Source organism: Balaenoptera borealis (assembly GCF_965194805.1).
Source record: "Balaenoptera borealis genome assembly, chromosome: 3".
Taxonomy (NCBI): domain Eukaryota; kingdom Metazoa; phylum Chordata; class Mammalia; order Artiodactyla; family Balaenopteridae; genus Balaenoptera; species Balaenoptera borealis.
In genome coordinates, this window is record NC_138866.1 from 153,213,496 (window position 1) to 153,237,742 (window position 24,247).

At 41.4% G+C, this 24,247-nt stretch overlaps 1 protein-coding gene and 1 long non-coding RNA gene across 6 annotated transcripts in view; one reads left to right on the forward strand and one right to left on the reverse strand.

Annotated features, from left to right (window-relative positions):
* Positions 1–24,247, forward strand: part of TRPM1 (transient receptor potential cation channel subfamily M member 1) — a 119,206-nt gene that overhangs the window by 71,487 nt on the left and 23,472 nt on the right. For both annotated transcript variants that reach the window (XM_082385999.1, XM_082385998.1), the window contains 8 exons: positions 486–644; positions 1,577–1,606; positions 6,271–6,563; positions 7,740–7,826; positions 8,993–9,221; positions 19,435–19,557; positions 20,105–20,236; positions 22,299–22,427. In XM_082385999.1, coding sequence (XP_082242125.1) covers positions 486–644; positions 1,577–1,606; positions 6,271–6,563; positions 7,740–7,826; positions 8,993–9,221; positions 19,435–19,557; positions 20,105–20,236; positions 22,299–22,427 — 1,182 coding nt within the window. The remainder of the gene's footprint in view (positions 1–485; positions 645–1,576; positions 1,607–6,270; positions 6,564–7,739; positions 7,827–8,992; positions 9,222–19,434; positions 19,558–20,104; positions 20,237–22,298; positions 22,428–24,247) is intronic.
* LOC309625968 overlaps positions 1–24,247 on the reverse strand; it is a 33,215-nt gene that overhangs the window by 1,956 nt on the left and 7,012 nt on the right. Inside the window, exons 2-6 of one of the 4 annotated variants that reach the window (XR_014242848.1) lie at positions 23,325–23,370; positions 22,308–22,409; positions 19,951–20,120; positions 19,431–19,496; positions 6,570–6,780 (exon numbers count right to left, since the gene is read on the reverse strand). This is a non-coding gene — a long non-coding RNA (uncharacterized lncRNA). Of the gene's footprint in view, positions 1–1,067; positions 1,390–6,569; positions 6,781–19,430; positions 19,497–19,950; positions 20,121–22,307; positions 22,410–23,324; positions 23,371–24,247 lie in introns of those variants that run through there. The other 3 variants (XR_014242845.1, XR_014242846.1, XR_014242847.1) reach the window with 3 other exon arrangements.

Genomic DNA, 24,247 nt, shown 5'->3' on the forward strand with positions numbered 1-24,247 from the left:
TTTACAATGTTGTGTTCATTTCTGCTGTACAGCAAAGTGATTCAGTTATACATTTATATACATTTTTAATATCCTTTTTTATGGAAGCATAGTTTATAATGTTGGGTTAATTCCTGCTGTATAGCAAAGTGATTCAATTATACATATATACATTCTTTATATATATATTCTTTTCTTTCCCTTATGTTTAAATGCACATTACAGGCCATTCTGTCCGAGCCCACGGACAAGCCCAGGCCTCTCCCCTCCAGCCTCATGGGCTTCTAATTCTTCTCATTGGGAAGTCTAACCCATTTTCTGGAACATGGTTTACCCCCTTATCTCCCGCAATCCTATAGTAAAAGACTGAAGATTGTTTAATGCCCCGTTGGTACCACTAACTCTCACGTCGTAGGCAGGAATGACCGTGATGCCGAGGTGTGTGCCGAAGCCCACGCTGCGGGTTCCTTCTCGCAGGGCCTGAGACACAGCTTCTTTTCTTACAGGGCAACCTTCCGCCTGATTACCACATCAGCCTCATAGACATTGGGCTCGTGCTGGAGTACCTCATGGGGGGCGCCTACCGCTGCAACTACACAAGGAAGGGCTTCCGGACCCTTTACAACAACCTGTTTGGACCCAAGAGGGTAGAACTCAGCGAACACGTGGGGTTCTGTGGTTCCCGGAATCACATGTGGTTCCTTGCTAGCCTTTCCAATAACTCAGCCGCTTCAAAGCCGAGCTCATCACCCCATCCCCTAGCACACCTGCCCGTCCTCCCACAGTGGCTCTCGGTGGGAGGTCTCAGCATGCCTCCAGACGCCCAGGCTTCACCATGCACCTTCCTTCCAGACGCCCAGGCTTCACCATGCACCTTCCTTCCAGATGCCCAGGCTTCACCACGCACCTTCCTCCCTCAGCTCGTTGGGCCGCACAGCCCAGCACTTGCCCCGGCCCCATCCTTTGTCCGCAATAGCCTTCCTCCCAGGCTCCCTTGTCTCTGCCCTCTCCCATCCATCCTACCACTGGACGTGCCCCAGTTCTCCAAAACGAGGGACCCAACAGTGCCCTCCCTGCTCAAAAATTCCTGAGGATCCCCAGCGCCTGACGAATCACTGTCAAGCTCATGATCATAGCGTCTAAGGCTCTCCCCAGCCGTCCCCACCCTGCTGTGGGCGACCATGTACCACTGCCAGAATCAAACTCTACTACTGTGTCTGTGGCATCTTCCCCCATCAAAACCCCACGTGTGTCGCAAGCCCAACTCACGTGTGAGATCTTCCATGAAGCCCTTGCCTCGCCCGCACTCAGAGCCCCATAGCTGTGTGTCTGCTCTGTGGGTGAACTTCTCTGGTTCTACCTGGGCTGCGGGTCCCATGTCTGCACATCTCTCTCCTCACCTGACCTGGGCTGACAGAAGCAGAGGTTCCATATTAAAGCATTTCCTTTCCTTGGGTTTGTCCTTAATTGTTAACGATACCAAGTACTTTTTAATCTATTATTATTGCTACTAACGATATTACTAATGTACAACCCCCAGTATCATAACATCAGTTATCTGATTCCATTCATTTTTTTCTCCCCTTTCATTATGCAGCCTAAAGCTCTCAAACTTCTGGGAATGGAAGTAAGTAGGACTTGTTTCCAATGGTTTTATGATATTGTGGTCTAGTATATGGAGCCCTCTTCGTTTTGTATTTAACATAAAATTGCACAAGTTTGTTTTCCATGAATAAATCCACTACACCACACACCAAAATTTACTTGGATGATTTAGTCAAATTATATTAAAAAAGATCACAGACATGTTTTAAAAGGTAAAAGCCACCCAATTCATTTTTATTAAAATCAAGAACAAGTCAAGCACATCCATTATTGTTGGCATCATCAACCCCACTGGTTTTTAAAAGTGTTCTGGAAATTTTACCACGTGAAAAAATAAAGGAAGGATACTTTAAAAAGCGGGAAAATTATTATCGGCAAAAAAATTTGGTTTCTAGAAAACCCAGAAACATTGACAAAGTTTCCTCATAATAGGACAAAAGTATCCAGAAATCACCTTAGCAAGGAAAGTTAAGAACAAATCACTAGGACTTCGCTGGTGGTGCAGTGGTTAAGAATCCTCTTGCCAATTCAGGGGACATGGGTTTGAGCCCTGGTGCAGGAAGATCCCACATGCCGTGGAGCAACTAAGCCACAACTACTGAGCCTGTGCTCTAGAGCCCACAAGCCACAACTACTGAAGCCCGTGTGCCTAGAGCCCGTGCTCCACAACAAGAGAAGCCACTGCAATGAGAAGCCTGCGCACCGCAATGAAGACCCAACGCAGCCCAAAAAATTAATTAATTAATTTTTAAAAAAGCACTAGACATGAAAATATATAAATGAGTGAAAGAAATATTATAACACAGAATAATAAGGCTGTCTATTGTAAAGACTCTTCTCAAATTCATGAGTCAAATAGCATCCCAATTTCTGAATGGATTCAGGGTAGAAGGTTTTGATTCTGTGTTCACAGTTGACACTGACCTTCAGCATAACTAGAAGAGTTATGATATGCAGCTTTCCATAAGTCCATGCTCTCTTAGGTTGGTTGCATCATGTTGGCTTTATCTGTTGGGTGAAAGTTTGGTGGAACTCTCCTGTAAAATAGCCTGGTCCCAGTCCTGTGTTTTAGGGGCATATTTTTCACTGCCTTTATAATAATTTTCATAACATGAGTTCATTGAGCTTTTCTATTTTCTAGAGTCAGCTTTGGTCAATTATATTTTCCTAGCAAACAATTTACTTCTAGACTTTCAAGTACTTTGGTATAAAACTTTACATAGTATTCTAATTTTTTCAATATCTTTAGTTGTGTGCCATTTCTTGTTCCAATTTTTTTATATTTATATCTTCTCCCTTTTTTTCTTAACCATACTTGCCTTCAGATTTGATTGGTATTTTTGCTTTATTAAGCAACTTTCTTTTTTCTGTTTTCTATTTTATTAATATCTTTGATTTGTATTCATTCCTTCCATATACTTTATATGGAGTTACTGTATTATTTTTATTGACTCAATTTGAAAGTGAAGTTTGCCCATTTTCTTTTTTTTTAATTTTTATTTTAATTAGTTAGCTCAGAGGAATCAATCTATACTGACAGATTGTCAAGGCACTGGGATAGATGGGGGAAGATTATTTGGGAGTGTATGAGGAAGAGGCCCTTCCCAAGGGACTCCAAATTATACCATATTTATAGTGTTCACGTCATTTTTTTTGTTTTTTTGGCCATGCCATGCGGAATGTGGGATCTTAGTTTCCCAACCAGGGATGGAACCTGTGCCCCCTGAAGTGGGAGCATGGAGTCTTAACCACTGGACTGCCAGAGAAGTCCCTGCCTATTTTCAATCTTTCCTGTATTCCAATAAATGCATAAAAGAGTATAAATTTCTTCTCTGAGCATTGTTTTCATGGTATCCCACAGGTTTGGGTAAGTAGAACTTTCATTGTAATTCATTTCTAAACAGTTTATACTTTCCTCATTAATCCACAAGTTATTTATAAGTGTATTTAAAGTTTTCCAGATACAGAATTTTGTTATTGCTGTTATCCTACTCTTGTTGATTTTTAATTTTATTCTTTGAGTGTATACTACATGATTTCTGATATCTGGAATTTGTTGATATAGAAAATCTCAAAAGAATTAGGGAATAATGCCAGGTGGAATTTTGTTAATGATTCACGTGTATTAGAAAAAAATGTGTATTCCTGGTTTGTTGGGTACAATACATATACGTCTTTGTCATATCAAACTTGGTAATGTTATTATTCAATTTGCTTCTATCTGTACTAATTTTTTCAAGTTGATTTCTAAGTGAGGTGTGTTTAGAGGCTCTTACTGTGATTGTGGATGGGTCAATTTCTTTTTAACTTCCAGTTCATATCTTTTGTTATTTTATTGGGTTGTTTCTTTTTCTTGTTGCTTTGTGGCAGTTCTTGCATTTTAGGGAAATTAATCCTTTGTTGGTTATATTCTTTCTCTAACAATCTTAAAATTATTTTAAGAGAATTTGCATACAACTAGTATTTTAATAATACAATGTATTATTGAAAGATAGGCTTAAAAGGGTTTCTGTTTTACAGCATTTCATTAGTCCTTAGTGGATTTTTATTTGACTGGATATATTCTTGAAAATAAAGCTATGTTTATTTTTTAATTTCCATAATGTCAATTTTTAACCTTCCTAAATGACCGAAACTGTAGTTTTACTGGGACAAATTAGAAAATTTGAACAAAAACACTTTTTAAATTAATTAATTAATATATTTATTTTTGGCTGTGTTGGGTGTTTGTTGCTGGATGCGGGCTTTCTCTAGTTGAGGCGAGCGGGGCCTACTCTTCGTTGCGGTGTGCAGGCTTCTCATTGCGGTGGCTTCTCTTGTTGTGGAACACGGGCTCTAGGTGCACAGGCTTCAGTAGTTGTGGCATGCGGGCTCAGTAGTTGTGGCACACGGGCTTAGTTGCTCCGCGGCATGTGGGATCTTCCTGGCCCAGGGCTCGAACCCGTGTCCCCTGCATTGGCAGGCGGATTCTTAACCACTGTGCCACCAGGGAAGTCCCTGAACAAACACATTTAAATCCAAGGCAAGATACAATAGTTTCAGTAAAAATGTCAGACAACTCATTATAAGGTTACAAAACTTGGGTTAGTCATGAACAACATGTGATAGGAATTGGAGAGCCAGTCTCCCCCCCTCACCCCCACCCTGCCCAGCCACTCCAGCTGTGTGTATGTGGGCAAATTATTCAGACTTTGGGTCACAACTTCCTCATCTGATGGAATGGAACACATTCACAACCTCTCAGAGTCAGTACAAGAATAAAAGAAAAAAAAAAAAAAAGAGGGCTTCCCTGGTGGTGCAGTGGTTGAGAATCTGCCTGCTAATGCAGGGGACACGGGTTCGAGCCCTGGTCTGGGAAGATCCCACATGCCGCGGAGCAACTAAGTCCATGAGCCACAATTACTGAGCCTGCGCGTCTGAAGCCTGTGCTCCGCAACAAGAGAGGCCGCGATAGTGAGAGGCCCACGCACCACGATGAAGAGTGGCCCCCACTTGCCGCAACTAGAGAAAAGCCCTCGCACAGAAACGAAGACCCAACACAACCATAAATAAATAAATAAATAAATAAAAATTTTTTTAAAAAAATAAAAAGAATAAAAGTAGATCATTGACGAGAAAGCTGTTTGCAAAAGAGCAAATATCCATTTCTGTTATTCTACTGGGTACTGAAGTCCTAGCCTGGAATAGTCTGAGCCCCATATATTTCCATGCCACTCCCGTGTTTCAACCCCAATTCTCCCAGTCGCGACAGACATTCCTTTAGGGTCCTTCTCCGCTTTCAGAATCATCCCTCATAATCCCTTTAGGAAATGGGAAATGGTGACCCTCCATTTATAGCACATCCATGAAAAGACAAAGCTCATTCAAAATGGAGCACTTGTGGGACCTCCCTGGTGGCTCAGTGGTTAGGAATCCGCCTGCCAATGCAGGGGACACGGGTTCGAGCCCTGGGCCAGGAAGATCCCACATACCGTGGAGCAAGTAAGCCCGGGCACCACAACTACTGAAGCCTGTGGGCCTAGAGCCCATGCTCCGCAGCAAGAGAAGCCACCACAATGAGAAGCCTGCGCACCGCAACAAAGAGTAGCCCCCACTCACTGCAACTAGAGAAAGCATGCAGCAACGAAGACCCAACACAGCCAAAAATTAATTAATTAATTAATTAATTAATAATAATTTTTAAAAATGGAACGCTTGCTTCCTTAAACCATTAGTAGGGAAACAAGACATTTTTCTCCATCCCCTTTTACATTTTTCCTATTAATCTCTGGTTCAGCCGTATCTGGCAAACAAGTGTTGGTACTTGAAGACTTCCCTGAGGAAATAAGCTACAGGCTTTATCTCTCCCATGGGGTGATTTGGATTGAAGTGTTTTCTTTGTTTTAGTTTTGCAGCATCTCTTCAATTTTTAGAGGCTTCTGGAGGAAAAAAAAATCCTGCCAACCCAGGGGTATAAACTCTTCAAACAGTAGTATGCCTTTTCAGCTCATTTGGTTTTCGATGGTTTACTTATAATAAACATGTGCATCTTTTCAAAAGAATTAGTACACTTGTTGGAAACCACAGATGTACTTAGAATTCTCTTTATTCCCTTGGAGGGAGAGGTTTCCCTTTTTCCAGTTGTCCTGAAACCCTTTGTTGCACGTTTATGGCAGAACCGTGGCAAAGGTGCTTCTCTCCCCTCAGGATGATGAGCCTCCAGCCAAAGGGAAGAAAAAGAAGAAGAAGAAGAAGGAGGAGGAGTTGGACATCGATGTGGACGACCCCGCCGTGAGTCGATTCCAGTACCCCTTCCACGAGCTGATGGTGTGGGCCGTGCTGATGAAGCGCCAAAAAATGGCAGTCTTCCTCTGGCAGCGGGGCGAGGAGAGCATGGCGAAGGCCCTGGTGGCCTGCAAGCTCTACAAGTCGATGGCCCACGAGTCCTCCGAGAGCGAGCTGGTGGACGACATCTCCCAGGACCTGGACAACAACTCAAAGTGAGTGTCCAGAGGGAATTTAAGGACCAGGAGACACTCTGGTCCTGAGCGCCGTCCCTTTGCTGGGAAGGGTGGCAAATGCATCTCTCACTTAAGTACAGTTACCTTTAACGCTTGTTCATCAAGTGCTTTGTCCATTGTGTCTGTATGTTTCCTTCTGTCTCTCTGAGGCGTTTCTGGACTCTCATTGTTTTTGTTGACTGCCTTCTGGTGCAAACTAGGGAAACCCAATTTTAATCAATATATGTTTCTTGTTGAAATATAGTTGATTTACAATGTTGTGGTAATGTCTGCTGTACAGCAAAGTGACTCAGTTATACATATATATATGTATGTATATATATATATATATATACACACATATTCTTTTTTTATATTCTTTTCCATTATGGTTTATCACAGGATATTGAATATAGTTCCTTGTGCTATGCAGTAGGACACCTTGCTGTTTATCCATTCTATATATGAAAGCTTACCCCAACCTCCCTCCCCCTTGGCAACCATCGGTCTGTTCTCTATGTCCATGATTCTGTTTCTGGGAAACACAATTTTAGTGCAAAGACAATGAGACCAATTTTCATAAGGAAACAACCTTAGTGAACCTGTGCCCTTGGACTTGACCTTCACAAGTACCTCTGGATTTCCCCCCCCTTAGGACAGCTACAGGGGGCTGGAGTTGGGTATTTCCCTCCCTCTAGTTCAGTTAGGCTCTGATAAAACACCAATAGGTTAAGCTCTGGTTAGCCAGTTTCCCCCGAGGGCAGGCCTTGTTAAGAAGAACAGAGTGCTATGGGCATAGCTCAGAATGGACCCTTTCCCCTCTCCCAGATGGCAGCATGAGAGGATTCTTCCCCCATCTTCTCTGTGAGAACTTGGTGGGGCTCCTGGAGGTAAAACTCACAAAAATGTGGACACTTCTCTATGCCTGGGCCACCCGGAGCTATTAACTTGCAGACTTGTCCTCACGGGGCCTCCAGAAATTCATCAATTACAGTTCAGGTTTTCCAACCTGGCGCTGGTTCCCCAGGTTTGTGCTCCATTAAGTTGTGATTCTCAGTATCTGCCTTCTGTCTTTCCAGTTTGGTGGACAGCAATTTGCCCTGTGACCTCAATTCTCTGATGAATCTAGCAAAGTCGTGGATTTTGAGTTTGTTGAGCTTTTTTACTTTTTATTAGGTCAGAGTGGCAACTTCCAAGTCCCTTACGTGTGGAACCAGAAACCAGAAGTCCCCGTGCAACTTTACAGACATGTGAACTTGAATTGTACGCAGGCCCCTCTGCCAGCATGTAATATCTTTGTTTTGTGAAGCACCCTGCTTATCTTTTGGACTGGATTTCTAAAATCACTAGCTGACTTCTAAACATCAGGTGTTCAAGCCTCTTACAAACAGGGAGGTGTTCCCCTGCCTCCATCTGTTGGCAAGCCCTGTCCCTCTGCTTCCTAGAGGACCCTCGTGGTGACCCCCTGCAGCCTGTGGGGCCTGAGGCCAGAAGGTACTGCAGAGTCTGCGTCTCCATCCCCCACAAGTAATGCCTCCCTTTTTCATCCTTCCACTCAGAACTGGCATCAAATCTTCTATAAAATGGAGAAACAAAAGCAAAGAAAGGTGATCCCTATAGGACTGTACCTTAACCACATCAATGCCACGCAAAAAGTTGAAGGAACAAGAAATGTTCATGACTATCATTAAATCCTCGCATCAGGGTCACGTGGAAAGGGAATACATCTTATGTTCACAAATCACCTGTGTCCCCTTCTCCATCCGCCACTTGGTACCCATCACTCCCCCTTCCCCACCTCCAGCAATTGGTCCTCCCTGCTCTGGGTCCCCATGGCAACTAGACCTTGTCTCCTTCACAGCACTGAGAGCGCTCTTGTAATCCATGTGTCACTGAAGTATTACACTCATATGGGAGAAGGCACGTGTGTAAAACATGCAGCTTGATGACTGTTCACAAACACAACACACAACTTTGACCAGCACCCTCAAGAAACAGGACCCTACCTGTGCCACCAGCTCTCCTGGAGGCCCTTTCAATGTCCACCTCTCCCCTGCACCAAGGATGGCCACTGTTCTGACTTCCAGTCCCACAGGCACTGTTTTCAAACTCTCATTTGCCGTCTTTTCCATCTGCATCCCTGTTCCGTGAACGCCTGAGGGAAGGGACTTTGTCTTTGCTCTGTCCCTGATGCCTGAGGGGCAGACTTGGGATCCACCTAAAGCTCCATCTACAGCAAGAGCAGTCAGCCCCTGACATGGCTAAGCACGGACCCTGGGCCCTGGCTGTCCCCTCTGGGGACATCCCCTGGAGCTCCCAGAGGACAGGGAGTCAAGGACTCTGTGTCCTGTGGCTCCATGACATCCTCGTGGACACAGCTCTCTAATGAAGAGCATGTGGCCACCCCGCTCCCATCTCTGTCTCTGCAGAGACTTTGGCCAGCTTGCTGTGGAGCTCTTGGACCAGTCCTACAAGCATGACGAGCAGATCGCCATGAAACTGCTGACCTACGAGCTGAAAAACTGGAGCAACTCGACCTGCCTCAAACTGGCTGTCGCAGCCAAACATCGGGACTTCATCGCCCACACCTGCAGCCAGATGCTGCTGACTGACATGTGGATGGGAAGGCTGCGGATGAGGAAAAACCCTGGCCTGAAGGTATGTGTGACGTGGTTGGTAAGCACGGTGTAGTGACAAGTGACACCCGTGAGCTCTGACTCCCTGCCTGGCCGAGCTAAGCACTTGCTGTGGTTTATTTCATCCATGACTCTGAACAACCCCAGGAAGGAGACGCCATGGCAATCCTTGTCTTACAGGAGAACCTGAAGGTGCAAGATTAAGGGATAGGATCTGAGCTGCAAGGCGTGGGTCTGGCTCCTGAATCCAGGTGGTCTAACGCCAGAGCCTGACCTGCAGCATGACTGGCTTACAGGCTTGGAGTCCACCCTAATCACTCATGCATCCCTGGACCAGCCACCCGCCGCTAAGGCAGACACCTGAGCTCTATTTCTATAGATGCCCTTACAACTCCAAAATTGTCTGATATCGTTTTGTTTTACTTTTTAAAAAATTTTTACTGAAATATAGTTGACTTACAAGGTTGTGTTAGTTTCAGGTGTACAGCAAAGTGATTCAATTATACATATATATATATATATATATATATATATATATTCTTTTTTTTACATTCTCTTCCATTATAGGTTATCACAAGATATTGAGTAGAGTTCCCTGTGCTATACAGGAGGTCCTTGTTGATTATTTTATATATAGTAGTTTGTGCCTGTTAATCCCAAACTCTTAATTTATCCCTCCCCCTCTTCCCCTTTGGTGGCCACAAGTTTGTTTTCTATGTCTGTGAGTCTATTTCTGTTTTGTAAATAAGTTCATTTGTATCCTTTTTTTAGATTCCACATATAAGCGATATCATATGATATTTGTCTCTCTCTTTCTGACTTACTTCACTTAGTATGATAATCTCTAGGTCCGTCCATGTTGCTGTAAATGGCATTATTTCATTCTTTTTTTATGGCTGAATAATATTCCATTGTGTATATACACCACATCTTCTTTATCCATTCATCTGTCAATGGACACTTAGGTTGCTGTCTGATATCATTTTAATTGGCAATGTTTTCATTCTGTGGGGTTTATGAGAGAATGTGAAGCTATGAAAGTGTTTGAAAAGGATTTAAGGGATAGAAAATTGTACTGAGACCAAATCCCAGCTCTGCTGTTTACTACTGTTAACGACTAGGTTATCTTAAGGAGAGATTCTAATCTTCAAATAACCTACTCTGTAAAGGCAATATTATACTGAGCTCATGGGATTGCTATGAGGATAAAGAAAAGACCATATATGTTATCCTGGGCATCAGGGTTCTGACATACAGAAGGCACTTGGTTTCTTAAAAATATGTTGGAAACAGTTCTCAGAGCTTTCTGAGATGCTTTTCCCGGGTTATAATCCTCAAATTGGGCTTGAATAAACATTTCCATTTCTTTCTTTAAAAAAAAATATAAATGTCATGCCTAATTGCCCACTTATACACAATGCACTAAGCTGATATTATACATAAGTTTGGATATTAATAAATAGTTTTCAGAATATCAAGAATAATGAGAAGATCCTGAAGATTTTTTTTAAAAAAAGAGCAGGTTTCCTACAAAGGGATGAACATCAGGTTGGCGTCAGACTTTCTGTTAATAATACTGAAACCTAGAAGGCACTGAAACAAGGCCTTCATAGTTCTGAGAGGATTTGGAACCTGGATTTTTTTTTTTTTTTTTTTTACCCAGTCCAGCTATTTTAAACATGAGGATAGGATATCTATTTAAGATAGACAAAGATTCAAGTTATATACTTTCTACTTACTCCTTCAGAAAAAGTACTTCAGCAGGTATTCCACTGAAAGAAGCGTTCAAAATTACAAGAACACAGGTGATGTGGAATGCAAGAAACAAGCCCCAGTTTTTAAAAATCCCCATTTGAAAAAGCAGTTGGATGAAATAAGTGCAAAGAGTTAGTGATATGCAAGAAGAAAGTACACAGAAGAATAGAAATGATTCCAACAAATAGATGCAGTGACTAAGATGCTATAAAGTATCAGGGGTATGGGTTAGGGAAACAAAAAGAGTTCATAGTCATTAATGAGAAAGTGGAAGTAGAATCAAACACCAGGGAAAACAAAAAAACTGCACACAAAAGTTAAGGCTCGGTTATGATTTAAATTAAAATTTGGTACGATTTTTGAGTGACTGGTAGAAGGTAAGAAAGACCATTTGACCTTTGATACCATGATCAGGTTTCTCTAGTAGCACCAGAATTCTACATTAAAATTGCAATCCCAGCACGCCATGTGGCTGTACAATAGACAGTATTTTATATGGTAATAAAAATGTAAATGCTTTTTATTGATCTTCAGTTTTTTAGAATAATCCAATAGACAGAGTATTGAAGACCTAAATATAAATCCTAAATATAATACAAAGGTTATCAAGTATGAAACTATGAAAGTAAAGGTACAGATAAGAAAAGTTGGCTGGTGGGACGGGGAAGAGAGAGTGGTAAACAGCATAATATCCCCATATTGTAAAGTGGGGAATCAGAACTGTCAAGAGTTGTTGAAACAAGAGGTGAAGATTCCAGTTTATTGTGTAAAGTTACAAAGGTAACGTCACAGGAACTGAAAATACTGATGTGGTTGATAAAAACGGGAGCAGAGGGGGAAGGAGATAAATTAAGATAAAGTCTCATCTAAAATAATAGGATGTCAATAGATACTTAGATTACTAAGATAGTGCTTAAATTAACAAAGAAATAGAAACATAAGATATCGCCTATGTTGCTAAAAATATGAAAGTATCCATAACAGCTAAAACCAGAAATAGAAGCAAGTGTCTCAAACTAGAATTCAAAAATTTCTCTTGAAGACAAATGATATGAAACTATATATTTAAAAAAACACACTGAGAACCTGAGTACATCAACCCAGAATAACCAACATCAAGACACACTTTAATAAAGTTATTGGATTTTAATGAAAAAAAATTCTTTGAGCTTCTAGGCAAAAAAAAAAAAAAAAAAAAATCAAGTGACTTCTAAGCGGAAAAAATTCAATTATCATCAGACTTTCAATAGCAACCATTTATGTCAGAAAAAAAATGGTGTGTATCATATAAAAATACTCCCAGAAAGAAAATTGAGGCAAAGATTTTATATCTAGCAAAAGTAATGGTCAAATATAAAGGGTACACATGACATGTTGCCAACAGGCAAGAACTCAGGGAAATATTGTTGCTATGAGCACTTTCTGAAGAATCTGTTAGAGAAAGAATCTCCAACAACCAAAATAACCAGAGAGGCATCAGCAACAGGACAGATAGTCAGCATCAGATACATATTTACTTGTAGTGTTAAAACTAAGTGACAGTTAAGTGGGAGAGAAAATAGTATATAACAGCTATATGTTCTGATAATATAGATATAATAGAACCATTTAAAAATGAGAGGAGGGACTTCCCTGGTGGCGCAGTGGATAAGAATCTGCCTGCCAATGCAGTGGACACGGGTTCGATCTCTGGTCTGGGAAGATCCCACATGCCGTGGAGCAACTAAGCCCGTGCGCCACAACTACTGAGCCTGTGCTCTAGAGCCCTCCAGCCACAACTACTGAGCCTGCGCACCTAGAGCCTGTGCTCCGCAACAAGATAAGCCACAGCAAGGAGAAGCCCACACATCTCAATGAAGAGTAGCCCCTGCTCGCTGCAACTAGAGAAAGCCCGCACACAGCAACGAAGACCCAACGCAGCCAAAAATAAATAAAATTACATCTTTTTTAAAAAGTAAAATCAAATAAAAAAATAAAAATGAGAGAAGAATGGGGAGCACCTGTGCAAAAAAAAGTGTAACTTTTCAGTAATCATAATTGATAGTGGTAGTATTAACATCATTATTCTGAAACTGTTAAGTTAAAGCAACTGAGTAACAGTGAGATATTTTAATTCTGTCACACCCCTCTGTCCTTGAGAACTAGGACTTGGTGTGGAAGAAAAGGAAACACAGATGTAATCTGGAAGAGGATAAGCAGAAAAGCCTATAGTACTTAATTGGAAGCATCAATATGAATTCATTCCAGCTCTGGCCAATGAAAAGCCTAGAAACAAAGACCTACCCAAAAGCATGAACATTCCTAGTGCCCAGACTGTGGCCTTGAAATATCATTTCCCATTCACTGAAGCCAGAACTTCTTGGAGAAATGGTTGATTCCAGGTCTGTAGCAGGATATGTACAAGATGAGCCCAGAACAGTTGACACACCAGATGTTAAAGAAGTTATCAAGGACCTCTAGGGTCAGATCAGGGGGACCCAGAAGCAAACATGAAGAGGCTTCCACTGGCCAAATGAACAGGGCAGTCTGACTTTCAATACTATTACTAATAGCAATGAATAGCAAATATCTTTAAATCCATGAGTTCATAACAATATTTTTAAGTAAATATATACACTAATAAAGAACTATCAGAAAGAAAAATTAAGAAAACAGTCATCCCATATACAGTTGTATCAAAAAGAATAAAACACCTAGGAATAAATTTAACCAAGAAGGTGAAAACCTGCATATTGAAAACTATGAGATATTAATGAAAGAAATTGAAGAAGACACAAATAAATGGAAAGATATTCCATGCTCAAGGATTGGAAGAATTAATATTGTTAAAAAGTCCATGCTACCCAAAGCAATATACAGATTTAATGCAATCCCTATTAAAATTCCAATAGCATTTTTCACAGAAATAGAACAAGCAATCCTAAACTTTATGTGGATCCAAAAAGATTCCCAATAGCCAAAGCAGTTCTGAGAAAGAAGAACAAAGCTGGAGGCTTCATGCTCCCTGATTTCAAACCTTATTACAAAGCTATTGTAATTAAAACAATGGAAACAGGCACATAGATCAATGGAACAGAATAGAGAGCCCAGAAATAAACCCATGCATATATTGTCAATAAATTTATGACAAAGAAGCCAAGAATATACAATAGGGAAAGGATAGTCTCTTCAATAAATCGTGTTGGGAAAATTGGACACCCACATGCAATGAAACTGAACCACTATTTTATACCATACCCCAAAATTAACACAAAATGGATTAAAGACTTGAACATAAGACCTAAAACCATAAAACTCCTTGAAGAAAACATAAGCCCTTGACATGGTGATGATTTTTTTTAATCTGACACCAAAAGCAAAGGCAACAAAAGCAAAAATAAACAAGTGGGACTACATCAGACTAAAAAGCTTCTGCACAGCCAACGAAACCATCAACAAAGTGAAAAGGCAACGTACTGAATGAGAGAAAATAGTTGCAATTGTATGTCTGGTAAGGGGCTAATATCCAAGATATATAAAGAACTCATACAATTTAAAAGCAAAAAAACAAACAAATAATCCAATTAAATAATGGGCAGAAGATCTGAATAGACGTTTTCCCAAAGAAGACATACAGATGGCCAACAAGCACATGAAAATATACTCAACATCACTAATCACCAGGGAAGTACAAATCAAAACCACAATGAGATATCACCTCACACCTGTCAGAATGGCCATCATCAAAAAGGCAAGAAATAAGAAGTTTTGGCAAGGATGTGGAGAAAAGGAAACCCTGGTGCATTGTTGGTGGAAATGTTGGTGGGTGTGCAGCCACTATGGAAAACAGCATGAAGGTTCCTCAAAAAATTAAAAATAGAACTACCATATGACCCAACAATTCCACTACTGGGTATTTATCCAAAGAAAACAACACTAACTTGAAAAGATATCTGCACCCTAGGTTCATTGCAGCATTATTTACAATGGCCAAGACATGGAAACAACCTAAGTGTGCATTGATGGATGAATGGATAAAAAATTGTGGTATATATATATATGTGTACATATATATGTATACAATGATATATATATACACAATGGAATATTATATATACATAATGTATATTATATATATACACACAATGGAATATTATTACATATACACAATGTATATTTTATACATATATATATATATATATATATATATATAATGGAATATTATTCAGCCATAAAAAAGAATGAAACCTTGCCATTTGCGATGTGGATGGACCTCGAGGGCACTGTGCTAAGTGAAATAAGTCAGACAGAGAAAGACAAATACATTATGATCTCTTTTACATGTGAAAACTAAAAAAACAAAAAAGCAAGTTCATAGACACAGAGAACAGACTGGTTGTTGACAGAAGCAGGGGTGAGGGTGGGGTGGGAGAAATGGGTGAACTGGTTTTTATTTTTTTAGTTTAACTAAATTGAATACTTTATAATAAAAAAAAAACCCACAATGAAATAGCACTATACACCCACTAGAAAAGCTAAAATTAAAAGACTGACCATACCAAGTGTTGGCAAGCATGTGGAACAACTATAACTCTTCTACACTGCTGGTGGGAATACGAAATAGTTAAAAAAAAGAAAAATTAGTTATCTTCAGTAGCTGATAGGAAACCAATTCATTATCTTGAAAACAGGTACATAAAGAGGAAAGAATCAAGCATTTATCCTGCATTTTCTATATGAACTGAACCACTGGGTAACCACTGAGTAGATGAGGGAAACATCTCTTTGTAAAATTATTCCAGCCAAGAAATGGAAACCAAATGATAGCATTAGAACACCACCAATTTTCAACCCCAGTGAGTTAATGAATTGATATCAACAGCTGCTAACATCACCAAAAGAGAAACGGTATACTTTTTAATGAAAGAACATGCCATCTACAGTCTTGCCATAGGGCTCAAACCTGGGTCTGTTTTTGTTTCATAGATATGTTCATTTGTGTCGTATTTTAGATTCCACGTGTAAGTGATATCATATTGTATTTGTCTTTCTCTGTCTGACTTACTTTGCTTAGTATGATAATCTCTAGGTCCATCCAGGTTGCCGCAAATGGCAGTATTTCATTCTTTTTTATGGCTGAGTAGTAGTCCATTGTATATATGTACCACGTCTTCTTTATCTAGTCATCTGTCGATGGACATTTAAGTTGTTTTCATGTCTTGGCTATTGTAAATAGTGCTTCTATGAACATTGGGATGCATGCATCTTTTTGAATTATAGTTTTGTCTGGATATATGCCCAGGAGTGGGATTGCTACATCATATGGCAACTCTATTTTTAGTAACCTTCATACTGAACTTATCTACAAAGCAGAAACAGACTCACAGACATAGAGAACAGACTTGTGGTTGCCAAAGGGGAGGAGGGGTGGGGGAGGGAAGGACTGGGAGTTTGGGATTAGCAGATGCAAACTAGTATATATAGGATGGATAAACAACAAGGCCCTACTGTATAGCACAGGGAATTATATTCAATATCCTGTGATAAACCATAATGGAAAAGAATATGAAAAAGAATATATATAACTGAGTCACTTTGCTGTGCAGCAGACATTAAACACAACATTGTAAATCAACTCTACTTCAATAAAATTTACAAAACAACCTGGGTCTGGTCCAGCCTCTGCATCCAGCTGCCAAGTGGCAGGAGATAACAAGGGCAGAGGAGCATCCCCAAATCCACTCTGTGATGAAGTCTACAGGTCCAAATGTTCTAGCTCTTCAACCCATAAACAACCAGGAAACATATATTTTAAAAAGCAATTTTTAAACATGCCAGAATTTTAAAGAGCAAGATGAAACTATAGAGTCTACAGCAGTGCTGTCCAACAGAAATAAAATGCAAGCCACATATGTCACTTCGAATTTTCTAGTTAAGAAAGTAAAATTTTTAATAGTTACAAAAAGTTTTTTAAGTACATTGTAAAAAGTAAAAAGGAAGCAGTTGAAATTAATTTTAATAATATATTTATTTATACCAGTATATACAAAATATTATCATTTCAACATGTTTTTGAAAGGAAAAATATCACTAATGAGATAGTCTATATGCTTTTTTTTGTACTAAGTCTTTGAAATCCAGTGGGTATTTTTCTATCATTTCCTTCTTTACCTAATGCTACTTTTAGATATAATGTCTACCCAAAGTTATAAATGTTTGTAAGCATCAGATTTCCTTCCAAACATTTTTAATTCACAACATAAATATATAATTATTTTAAAGCAGGGATGGTTTGTTCTTTTTTTAATTTAATTCTTTGAACAGGTCATAAGGACATGCACATATTAAAAAATTAAAACTATTTTAAAGTATAAGTGACAAGTCTCCTTCCCAACTCCTGTCCCCCATATGGCTTGTTCTACCCATTGGCAACCACTGATATTTGTTTCTTATGTATATTTCCATATATAAAGCTACTATGAATAAATATTCTTTTTTTCCTTTTTTTTCATGATGAAGTAAATATTCTTTTTTTTTTTCCTTTTCACAAGGGTTGGCATAGTTATTGTTTTGTACCTTCCTTTTTCACTTCCTCTGGGACACAGACTATTCCTTCATTCTTACCCGCTTCCCCAGTTCTCCTTCATGGCCGATGGCCGCAGTTTATGGCCAGTCCCCAGTGAGGCCATGGAGGTCACTTCTGCCTGGGGGTGCTACACTCACTGCCACCATGAGTGCTTTTGGACACATACTGTGTCTCACGTATCTGCTGTATAAATGTCCAGAAGGGGAATTGGTGGCCCTCTGGGGATATGCACTTGCAATCTTGATAGCTGTCCTTCTGTGGAGGTGTCCACCTATAGTGTAGGGAATGTCTTGTTTTCCCACAATTCCACCAATACAGTGTGTGAGCAAACACTCCAATCTAATGGTAAAAAATGAGATCTCTGTGTAGTTTCTTTGAATGTCTCTTATTATGAGTGAGGACAAGCCCATTTTCCTCTCAGTACAAATGTCTCTAAGTTCACTGCCTTTGCCCATTTTTCTGCTGGGTTGTTAGAATTTTTCTTCTTGACTTCTAGAAGATCCTTTCTAAATAGAAAGATTAGCCCTTTGCCTGTCACATGAGCTGCAAATATGTTTTCCCAGAAGTTATTTTTTACTTTGGTTAAGGCATGTTTTCATTGTGCAGAAGTTTGTGATTTTTTTTCAGTATCAAATATATTGATCTTTGTTTTGATTGCTTCTTGATTTGGGAGCCTAATTAGAAAGGTCTTCTCTTACTCTCCATTTATGAAAGAATTTTCATGTGGTGATTGTTAGTTGTTTTATCTTCTCTCTGTGCCCCCTCCCTTTTTTTTCTTTCACGAAATATTGGAGCTAGATGCAATTTATTCTGGTGTATGTGTGAGATATGGATCTAACCTAATTATTTTCTAGATGATCACCCAGTTTCTCAATACAGTTTATTAAATAGTCATCTTTACTCCTCCCACTGGAGGTGGTGTTTGTATCACAAACTAATTGCCTATGTGTAGTTGAATCTTTTTCTGGACCTTCTATTCTGCTCTATTGTTTGGTCTCTTCATGCACCTGTACCACTTTGTTTTAATTATTGGTGCTTTATAATATAATTTTTAGTATATGGTAGAAATAACCCTTTTGTGTTACTCTCTTTTTTTTTAAGATTTTTTTGATGTGGACCATTTTTAAAGTCTTTATTGAATTTGTTACAATATTGCTTCTCTTTTATGTTTTGGTTTTCTTGGCTACGAGGCATGTGGGATCTTAGCTCCCCAACCAGGGATCAAACCCACACCCCCTGCCTTGGAAGGCGAAGTCTTAACCACTGGACCACCAGGGAAGTCCCCCTTTTGTGTTATTCTTAATAATGGATTGCTGAGGGGAAACTTTAAAAAATTAGCATTGATCATTGGGAACAGAGTTCAGTATTGGAGACACACTGCACGGCACTGACAAAAATGACAAGGGTTTCCATCTATAAGCTAGGCCATCCTTTTGCTGTCTAGGCTGAGCCCAAGTAAGTCCTATATTCATCAGTCACATTTCTCTTCCAACTCTTGGTCCATATATTCACATTGACATCTAAGTTATTCCTATATAAAATATTTTTGGTCTACTTCACTAGAGGTATCATTTTATTTACTTATTTATTTTTACTTACTATATTTTACTTTAAAAAATTGCCTGCTTTGAAACTCTATGCAAGATCTTCTCTTTTTAAGTCAGGATTCCACACAATACTGCTTGCTGTTCATCTAGAACAATTTGGTGGATGATCTTAAATTTCTCAGTGTCTGCAGTTCTATCAATATACCAAACGGAATAAGCCACAGACCGTCAGAGCAGAGATAGACCTGTTCCAGGGCTGCTAGATTACTGAGTAATGCTGAAGATCATAATTAAAATTTTTTTGCCTATACTAGGAAAATTTTCAAGAATTGCCATAGCTTAAAATCCACTTTTCTCATCATACCTAGGTTATCATGGGGATTCTTCTCCCCCCGACCATCTTGTTTTTGGAATTTCGCACCTCTGATGACTTCTCATATCAAACATCCAAGGAAAATGAAGACGGCAAAGAAAAAGAGGAGGAGAATATGGTCAGTGATACCCTTGATTCTAAAAGTATCCATCAACTCTCATTTTCAAAATAGTTGTGATTTCTCTCACCATGAATTTAGAAACTGCAAGAATTGGGGACATTTTTATAATCCTTGATTTTTTTTTAAACATCTTTATTGGAGTATAATTGCTTTACAATGGTGTGTTAGTTTCTGCTTTATAACAAAGCAAATCAGCTATACATATACATATGTCCCCATATCTCCTCCCTCTTGCGTCTCCCTCCCACCCTCCCTATCCCACCCCTCTAGGTGGTCACAAAACACTGAGCTGATCTCCCTGTGCTATGCAGCTGCTTCCCACTAGCTATCTATTTTACATTTGGTAGTGTATATATGTCCATGCCACTCTCTCACTTTGTCTCAACTTACCCTTCCCCCTCTCTGTGTCCTCAAGTCCATTCTCTACGTCTGCGTCTTTTATAATCCTTGATTTTTGAGGCACCTGTCTGTTAAATATGGTGCTGGAGTCCAAGGCATTTCCCATCTGGCAGCCTGCTTGCCACGTGCTCTGCTCTGTTTCCAGGATGCGAATGCAGACACTGGCTCGAGAAAGGGGGACGAGGAGAACGAACAAAAAAAGCAAAGAAGTGTTCCCATCGGAACCAAGATCTGCGAATTCTACAACGCTCCTATTGTCAAGTTCTGGTTTTACACGGTAAGCTCCCCACCCTTAGCCTTCACCCTTTAGCATGTTTTAGACATGTCAGAATGAAGAAAATTGTCAAGGGCTTAAAAAGAGTGTTTTTTTAAAAAAAAAATCAATGGATTAAAATTAATTATGAAAACAGAAGTGGGACTAACTCAGAATCTTCAACTAAAATTGCATCTAGATAGATATCTTGTCATATATTTATACATAGGAATGTGGCCATCCTAGCCCCAAATACACCATTTCATAAAGCAAAATAGTCATATTCTATTTGCTCAAGATGAAGGATTTTTCAAATGTCTTTAGTAATACAAACTTAGGGAAGTAGAGTTTTATTCCAACAATGAACAAAGATGACTAGTATTTAGAGAGCAAGCTCACAGATGTCATTTTTCAGGAGACTGACGGGGTTACTCAAAGAGTAGGGCTGAACCCAGAGCATGAAGTCCTGGATTAGAGGAGCAAATCAAGGCACCTCCACTCTCAGGTGCAGGCCACACTGACCTCGTGACCACACTCCTCCAGCCCCATCGGTGGCCTCTGTCTGGACGGCTCCAGCAGAGCAGTGCACCCAGAACAAGAGTGGTCCAGCCTTATGCACGCGGATGGGCAGGAAAAGTGGGTCGAGGAGACTGGAGCAGCTTGGAAGGCTTTGGAGGAAACTGGCTCAGGTGCAGGCCGTCCCAGCCGGGGTGGCAGGCATGCCGTGGTTCCTGCAACCACTGCGGTCGGGGGAGGGACAATACTCATGAAGTCCCAAATGCCAAGCAGCAGCCCACGCCTGGCACATCCTGGCACTGCGGTCCCATTAGTGACTGGGCGCGAGCAGGTGATGGGAGGAGAGGAGCCAGGTCCAAAGCCATGGACAGGGTGATGGATGAGGAGGGCAGAAGGCAGAGGCAGAGCTCTGGGGCATGGCACCCAGCGGGCTGCATGGGGACCCAGGCCAACTATAGCCCGGACACCCAACCTTTTGGCAGCCACATCTGGCAATACCACCAAAGCCACAGCTGCCCACCTGTTCTGGTCAGAACCAGCTGAGGACCAGGAAGATACCTGACCTCCACAGATGCGTATGAAGAAGGCAGAGCCAGGGGGCTGACGAGCTTTGGGCGTCTCCCCAGGAACTCTCCCCAGGGCCTCTAAATGCTGCCTCTGGATGTGGGGAGGGGGTCGCACGTTTTATAGCTTGCCAGGGGTTCCCAGCACAGCCCCACTTTGAGAACTCTTGCTCCAATCCTCCTGCAAAGACTAGATAGTGGATACATGGGATGCTACCTGTATCCTGGTAAAACTTGAACAATCAGGAGGGGGGCATCTTTAAAAAAAAAAAAAGGCTGCAAATCACAAATATACAGTTGCTAGTATACACCCTCCCCCCCCACCTCCCCAAGACTTCAGAAGGGGCCTGTACCCGTGGTGCGTACCGCTTCAGAGTGAATCAACCTCGGTCATCTTCAGACCACCTCCCTCCACCTCATAGCTCACTCCCATATCCCTCCCAACTCTACATGCTGCAAGGATAGGCACGCTGCTGTGGGCACAGCACATCACAGACGTATCAGGGTTGACCGAGGGGCCTCAACACAGGTGTGTGTACCTGGGAAGACACCTCATGCCATCCTCCTCCCTTCGAACCTCCCACATCCATCAGCAGTGGAAAGGTTCAAGAAGGAAATTTGCAAGGCAGGGAAGAGTCAGTAACATTTTCCAATTTCCAGGAATGTAGAGGGCACACCAGTCAACTACTAAAAGTTTCCCGACTCATCATAATTTCGTGCAACTTTATAATTTCCCCTTGAGGCTGATAGTAGCAACAAATACATCTTCATTTAGAGAATGGACTGTCAGTGCCCATATCGCACTAAAGTACAAAATGCCTCCCCCTCTGCCTCAAAGTCCTCTGCCTGCACCGGTGATGTGAGTGGAAGTTTTCCTCTAAAGGATTCGGTGCACCTGGAAATGAAAATTTGTTTTAGAAGATGTGTCCACTTGTAAATAGGGTTTCGAAGCTTTTTTAAGGCACGTGTGACCTCCCCAGACACTGCTCACGGTTTCTGCCTTTCAGATATCTTACCTGGGTTACCTACTGCTGTTCAACTACGTCATCCTGGTGCGGATGGAGCGCTGGCCCTGCCTCCAGGAGTGGATCGTCATCTCCTACATCGTGAGCCTGGCCCTGGAGAAGATTCGGGAGGTGATGCTCCAAAGGCCTGTCCCAGCCCCACCCACCACTGACTTCAATTCGGATGTATCTTCTTTTAAAAAAAAAAAAAAATTTTTTTTTTTTTTTTGGCCGCGGTGCGTGCAGGATCTTAGTTCCCCAACCAGGGATCGAACCCATGCCCCCTGCAGTGGAAGCACAGAGTCTTAGCCACTGGACCACCAGGGAAGTCCCCAGATATAGCTCCTTATTTTAAAAACGTATCGTGCAAATCCCAAGTGCCGTGGAACTTCTCTTTCGAGGTGTCACAATCCCAAGTTGGTTCCGTTCCCTTGCTTGAGATTTATACACCTTCTGCTTCCAACTGAATTTGAACTTGGAAATCAAAACACAAGGCAGAATAGATGATGTTTAGTAATAAAAATAAGTCTGAGCGCCTAGAAAAGCAGCATAAATGCTGCCAGGTACCTGAGATAAACCAATGACTCCAACTGGGTACAAATTTGGGCTCCGTTTTCTCAGAGCTGGAAGTAGAAAGGGAGATGTAGGAGATGACATTTCTCCTGTAACTCAGGACTTTGAACCACACTTGTCCTCCCTCCAACCCAGATGGGGATTCTTGTGCAAGGGGTTTATTAAAGGAGAGCTCCCAGGAGAGCAGAGGGAGGCAGCAGGGTGGCCAGGCCAGAAGAGGGGACGGGGCTGAGCAAGGTGTGGCTTCAGTGGAATCTGTCCCTGGCCTAATCCTGCAGGGGACTCTGAGTGTAAGTAATACTGTAGAGTCTGTCCCACTCTGACCAAAGGGAACAGACTTTTGTACCCACATCAGCCAGCCATCAGCATCTCTGGGAAAGCGGCTGCAATTGCCCAAGGGGGCAGGTGGGAGCCGAACAGCGGCACCTGCAGCAGATGGGGGCTGGGTGCACCCACCTGGTGGAAGCCTCCAGTGCCTCTGGGCTGGCCGCCAGCACAACTGCTGCAAACAGAGGGAACAGGATTTTCAAAGAAGTATTGAAAAAGGACAGACACCATCTCATGCAGACTCGTGTCACAGGAGACTTGAAACTAACATGTAACTTCAAGAGGGCAAGCCCTGCAGGCAGCAGAGGAAATATGGGCCAGGTCCTTTTCTTTCTAATATCATCTGCAAGTTTTAATTCTTTGTATCAGTTTATAAAGGGAAAGCTTATAGCCAAGAAAAAGTGAACTTGAGAAAGCACACAGCAGAATTTCATATTCTTTCTGATAGAGAACCAATATTCTTATTTTGCAATCAGCAGTGACCCTTTCACTGAACTGAAAAATTATCGCTGGCAACTTCTTCCCAGGAGAGCTAATTCGAGGCTGTCAGTCTGATGACAGCCCGAGAAACGCAGAGTGCCAAATCTAAAATGTTATAACACATCTCCTACTACTCCTGTTTCTTTTCTAGCTGGGCTTCATTCAAACTTTGCCCACTTTACAACTGGGATTTCCCAAGTGGCCTGCCGTGCCACCTCTAGGGACACCGTGAGCTCACTGAGCATCAGCCATGTGCTGACACTGTTCTTTACCTCCCAGTTATAGGAAAGAGGGTGGGCGGCCATCAGTCAGAGTGCACAGGTTGTTAAACTAGTGAACGCCTTCTGGGTTGGCCCATAAATAGCCACCACCCCATCCCACCTCTGGAGTCCCCAGAACCTCCCCAGAGTCTCGGTAAGTAAAGGGGTACCACTTTTAAGACCCCGACCCTGCTGCACGCCATAGCTGCATACGTGGGGCTTGCTCTAAGTGTGCCCGTGCCTGCTGCTTGTTAAATATTTTCAGGTTTACTCTGAGGAAATGTCCCTTTAATCAGTGGTGATTTTGAAAGA